Genomic DNA, 6,000 nt, shown 5'->3' with positions numbered 1-6,000 from the left:
CCAGACGATGGAAATCTCTACCTGGGGCCAGGGCTGGTGAGGCTCAGGCAGCAGGGCGGCACAGCAGGACTTAAAAATACCCCTGCCTGGTGCCAGTGTGAGTGTGGTTTCCTGCACAGCAGAGTAGCACTGACAAGTCGCGCATGGACTGGAGGCCCCTCTGTCAGGGCCCGAAATTATATTTAAAGTTTAGTCAGTGCTTTAAATCAACAGTCCGCTGAATGGAGCCTAGCCCGCCGCGGCACTACAGTGAGCAGAGCGGCAGGCTGTAAAGTATAAAAACTATCAATACATCAGTGAGCCACGCAGTAGCCTCTCCATGATGACAGTCAGTGCAACCTCTCGTCTGTGACCAGGTCCGGACGCAGGGCAGCGGCATGATCAAATCAGCAGTGCGTGTGGTGCTGTGTGACATTAAGGTAACAGTACTGTAAAGTCAGTACTGTGGCAGACTGACCAGAAAGTACTTACTTGCTGATTGTTATTGTGAACTTTACTCCAGTCAGGCAGGAGGCACTGTCTCTCTGAGCGCCGGGGGGTCCAGCGGCCGCGGCGCACCGTGACTGAGCTGCACGGAGTAGGTGGTCGCGGGCGCACAGCTGTGCAGCACTGCGTCGTGCAGTCTCCCCGCAGCGCCCGATGCGGAGCCTCTCATGATGCCGTGCGGCCATTATGCTTTCGGACCTACTGACTGACCCTGAGAGAGTCACTGTCCGGGAGGTGAGGTCGATGCTGTGCCAGACTCCCACCGGTCCAACCATGCGCCACGGCCGGGTTAATATTATTAAATTGCCCCATCCTGTGCAGGCAGCAGCGTACTCTCACTATCAGACTGAGAGGGACGCCAGCTGCGCGGACCCGACCCAACGACACTCAGCACAACTCCATGAGTCCAGGGATGGCGCACAACCTTACTCATCCGTGATGCCAATCTCTGAGAGTCTCGTGTTGCCACACGCCCTGTCACCCATAAGACTCCATAAGATCTCCCAGCGCCTCCACTGATTCGGTGTTGTGTATGTGACGTGCGCCAGAGCACTCCAGTGCGGAATCCAGCACGAGGTTAAAGCCCTTCCCCCACACTGTGAACTCCACCCACCGCATTTCTCAATATAGTGAAAATTACTGGAAAAATAAATGTTATGTGACAACTGGCTTGAAAGGGAGGATGCTGGGGTAGGATTTAAGAGGGAACCGGGGAAGGGTCCAAGAAAGAAAGTGAAACCAGCCATGGCATCGTTGCTGGATGATGTTTGGGAGACAGAGAACAAGAGCGCACTGAAGCTGACGAGGAGGGAGTGGGAGGGGGGAGTGGGGGCGGGCGCAGTGGTGCGGGCCGCAGTTGTAAAAGGTAGGAAGAGGGTGAGATTGAGGAAGGGAAAGATAGGGATCAAAGGAAAAAAAAAGGGGGTGGCAAATGGTGTGCACTTTGATGTCCTCAGTGGCCGCGCGGCTCACTGAGGACATCAAAGCAAGTGATCAGGCAGTGCTTTTCAGGCTGCCAAATGGTGCGCGCGCCCGGGCACATGCACTGTATTTGGAGGCCTGAAAAGCCACTGTTTGCACTTCCAAAAATCGCTTACTACAAGTCTCGCCAGAGCAGCGCTAAAGCGCTGTCTCAGGCGAGACCTAAAAAGCCCCTCCTTAACCTTTAGCGCACCAATCATAATAGCCTCGCTTCCCTATTGGCTGCTCTTTAGGTTCAGTTTCAGTTTTGTTTTGTTTTGCCTTCAGTTAGTTTCTTAAGAATCGAAACTAAGGAAGGCGGAGAAGTCGTAAGTCGGATAAACCGCAGGCAAGCACTGGGCTGAGTTCTGCCGAGGGTCTTCAGGTGGTGTTATAGGTAAATGCTGATGTTGATCGGCTGCTTGTGGAGCTGTGTTTTTCTGGGTGCTCTGTCAGACCCGTCTGGAGGTTTTCTTGCATGCCGATCGCGCCTGCGCCGGTAAGCCTTTCCCTGTGTGTTTTCCGTGGTTCGGAGCTCCTCTGTTCCAGGTTGTGTTTTGCATTAATGCGCTGTCATCGCACACAATATGCAATGCTCAAGGCTCTATTAGTTGCAGTGCTCCGCTGTTGCGCTATCATTCATATCAGCAGTGTGCATGTCTAATTTATTTTATTCGCATTAAAATAGGAACGTTAAGATATGAAAAAAATGCGTCCAAATATAAACTGTGAAATATATAGGAAATCATAGCGAAGGTGCCAGGATTTCATTAGGCTTAAGTGTGACGTTTCCAGGGTTTAAACGTGCTTATGTTTGAGTGACACTTTATTGCGAGTATAACAGTGCTGTCATTTCAGAAATTGTCCCTTTTTTTTATTTGTGCAACGCAGTAGTCTAGAAATTATCTTGAAACAGTTGCACTGCTATTAAGAGATATTTTCGTCCAATGCTGCCGTGCAGTGAGGTGAGGCGTTGTGGCACCAGTCCAATTATGGAAAGTAGTCTAGACTAAAATGCTAGGACTCTCGGTTGTGCAAGATCGACCAGTTGCCTGGTAAGCCTTGGGGTTGCCACTTCCCACAAGCCCGTTTACTCTTTGTCTTCATTTTTTTGTTAAATGTGGGAATTACTGTAAACAGAGGTTATTTGAGTGCTTCTCAATGCTGTCAACCATGACTTACAGACAAGGGATTTAAATACAAAATGGGACAAGTCTTCCAGCTGCAGATGTGATTGTGTTGTAGTATTACAGTGCCAGTGTTTCCGTATGACCGTATTTGATATGAGTGACGCAGTATATATCTCTTCTAGTAGTGCTACAATTCATCTGGCATCCAAGTGCAAGTGTTCTGTTATTGGTTAATCAAATATTACAACATTTGTTTTTGTAAACATTAGGAGATGCAAATTGGTTTTCCTAATATAGCAGGCGAGATCAAAGGAAAGCCATGATATAAGGATAAACAAGCATTTGCAAAGCGTTAGGTCTTGCATTTACGCAAGTTTAAGCTATTGGCATTGTAAATGACAATGCGTTTTATATATGTTTTAAAAACCAAAACATAAATAAAAGGCATTGTCTTTTACAATGCTAATAGCTCAAACTCGCGTAAATACTAGACCAATTGCAAATGGTAGGCATCATGGAGGGCGGGAGGGGGGAAAAGGCACGACAACAGGAGGGGGGGTTAAGAAGGCACAGACAACGGGAGGGAGGGCCGGGTTGTTAAGAAGGCACCAAAGCACGTCGTGCCTGCAGTAAGAGAAACTGGATAAAGAAAATAGTGCTCACAGTCTAAATGACACGTACCGCGTAACCCCCGAAATAAAGAGTCCAGTCGCAATGGGAGGTGATAAATTAAGATGAGGCGGTACTAAGGAGGGACAAACAAGCCTATCACAAATCAGAAGCCAGCATTTAGGACCGACAATGACACAAGCCAATGGCAAATATGGGTAGAGTGGGCAGGGCTTCTATTTCCTAATCCACAACAGCAGATCACCAGAGCAGCCCATGCGCGTTGGCACGACCTAATAAAAAGCGGGGTAGGGTGGGGCAGGGACACAAAGTATACCAGCAGCGCAACAAATGTATTTCCGACATAGGTTTACAAAATTGCATAATCAAAAAAGGCTACACAAGAAAGCATCAGAACATATTTTCATTAATCACATCCAACTAATTTCAAGAAGGAGACCCGTGCTTGAACCCTATGATCAAAAACAATGTGATGGATGAAATGCTTCAATTAATTTAATTCATTGACAACTGCTAAGGCCGCATCACAATCCATCGTTTTTCACCCACCATGCCACCTCAGTTTGGACCCAGCCATTTTCAAAGCAGTGTTGACCCTCCTCCAATGGGAAATGTCCAGCCCGAACTGCCAGGCCAGGTTGGCCCGAACTGGAACACAAGCAACCCAGGACCAGTTATTCTCTTATTAGGGCTCATCAGCTAGGTATGGCTTGGTCCAGTGGCACAGTGAGTACTAGAGCCGCATCTGGGCATACCCATCCATGGCAGGTACTAGTTTTTATCAAGGAAAGTATGGGAACATTACAATGTGGGACTTTTACCATTTGCTATTAGTTCTGGAGTTTTCTGTCTCAGAAAAGTGGGAAATGTATGTTTATTTATTGCTACTTTGCTATATGCAGGGCATTCTGGTTAATTAAATGTGCTTAGATTCAGACAAGTGAATTCTCTTTAGTTTCCCATGGGTCTCTTCATTTTAGAAATGTCTGGATTCGTTAAGATTCCTTGGGTGCTGACTGACCCTGGGCCCAAATACTTCAGATATCCTCTATGGAAGCTACCCCACCAAAAACTCTCTGTGGTGTCTAGTGTGTGGAACCCTGCTCAAACCCATTGTACACCTATGTACAAATTTGTACACATTTTATTGTATACTGAGTTAATAAAAACCATTGCATAAAATCACTTATTGAAGATACAGCAAATTGAAAAACATAAAATTAATTTGTTACTGTCTTATACATGTGTAATACTAGGACCACCATTCCAAAATCATCTGTGCAGGTATATCCAGGGAAAGCTCCATTTAGCAGTTCTGGATTCTCCTGCATAAAATCAATGAACCTTTTTTTTCTCATTAGCATAAAATGTTTAAAACCATTTTCCAAATAAAATAGTTGTAGCGCTTTTACTCATAAGCATGAGAAATAAAAGACTTGTTTATGCTTTCGCCATAAAAGTTAGAGCATAAACCCATAATTTGACTTTAAGTAAAAAGAAGGAGAGACCCCGAGATGTCAAAATAGTAATTATAAAGTGTCTAAAGTCCTTAGGAGTGCACCAGAGTTTGCAGATCGCAGACTTAAATGATTGTGTTATAAGCCTATAATGGCCTAGTTGCCTAGCAGGGGTAGTGTGGCTAGAGACTGATCATTGGCTTTGTTCCTGCTCCGCCGTCTTGAGCTTTATTCCTGCTGCGTACAAGAAACTAACCAAGCAGCAGGCCAGCCGGATGTCCCCTCCTTCGAAGCAGGCCTTCACTGCCTGTCTGCATGTTCTTATCTGTATCCTTCTCAGAGCAGGCTTTAGCATATATCTTCGTTCCCTGTCTAGGCTCTTACATATACACAGGAGGTGTAAAATGTCTTCCTTTGCCTCTCTGCATAATCTGCACGATGTTGTTAACTGAGTCCGTTTCCATGAGGGCAGATGCAGCATTGTTGGTAAAATGCCCATCCTTAGTTGCAGATATTTTTCTGTTTTTGCTCTGGTAAAGCCGGCACCTAGGTAAGGTTGGGGAGATCAGTTGTTATAGCTCTGGATAACAAACCATCCATGTGCCCTTTTGAGAGTGCTGCTTTATCCTCTACAAGGGACAGTGTTTTTACTGTTATATTGACCTGCTCCTTGAAACTTTTATGTGCCCCAGTGGTATCCCAGTGGTCCTTCAAGGCCAAGCAGTCAATTGAATCTTTTTTCCTTTATTCTGTGCCAGCATTTTGCATAGGCTCCCTTATGTGCTATTTGCTGTTTTAGTAGACCGAACGCTAGTCTTATTTGGGCCGGTGATGTATACCGTGGGAGGTTAAATATTATTCTCATTGCCTTTGACACCGCCCTATCTAGGATACCGGCATCTCTTCCTCTAAGGCACTCACTTCCATAGGTAATGGTAGGGAGAAGTTTCGCTCGAAGTACCTGTAGTAAGGAGGTAAAGCTCGGGCCGCTTATTTTTTGTTTAATGTTTTTTAATGCGACTGCTATTGAGGTTCCTTTACCTCCTTATTGTTGCTTTTTGCGGGAGGAATGTACCTTTGTTGTCTAAAGTTATGCCCAGGTATTTGATATCTTCTACGATGTCGAGGTTCAGACCGTCCAGCTCCCATTGGAAGCAATGTGATTTATTTTTCTGATTTATGGCCAGCACTTTAGTTTTGCCCAAGTTTATGCCTATTCCATTCTTGCTAGAAAAGTTACTTGTGATGTTTATCAGACGTTGTAAGCCATTTGGAGTACGACTAATAAGGGCAAGATCATCTGCATAGAGCAAGTTCGAGAGGGAGAGGCCTCCGAG

General features: G+C 45.8%; 1 protein-coding gene across 2 annotated transcripts in view; it reads left to right on the top strand.

The window, feature by feature from the left end:
• The first annotated feature begins 1,693 nt into the window (after positions 1 to 1,693).
• Positions 1,694 to 6,000, top strand: part of EIF2AK2 (eukaryotic translation initiation factor 2 alpha kinase 2) — a 300,514-nt gene continuing 296,207 nt past the window's right edge. The window contains exon 1 of one of the 2 annotated variants that reach the window (XM_085611364.1): positions 1,694 to 1,843. Coding sequence is in view for 1 of the 2 variants with exons in the window: in XM_085611363.1 (XP_085467489.1) it covers positions 1,848 to 1,945 (98 nt within the window). In the remaining variant the exon portion in view is untranslated. Of the gene's footprint in view, positions 1,946 to 6,000 lie in introns of both variants that reach the window. The other variant, XM_085611363.1, reaches the window with a different exon arrangement.

Source organism: Triturus cristatus, chromosome 6 (assembly GCF_964204655.1).
Source record: "Triturus cristatus chromosome 6, aTriCri1.1, whole genome shotgun sequence".
NCBI lineage: Eukaryota > Metazoa > Chordata > Amphibia > Caudata > Salamandridae > Triturus > Triturus cristatus.
Note: the sequence above shows the minus strand (reverse complement) of the source record. Positions and strands in the feature narration are given on the sequence as shown.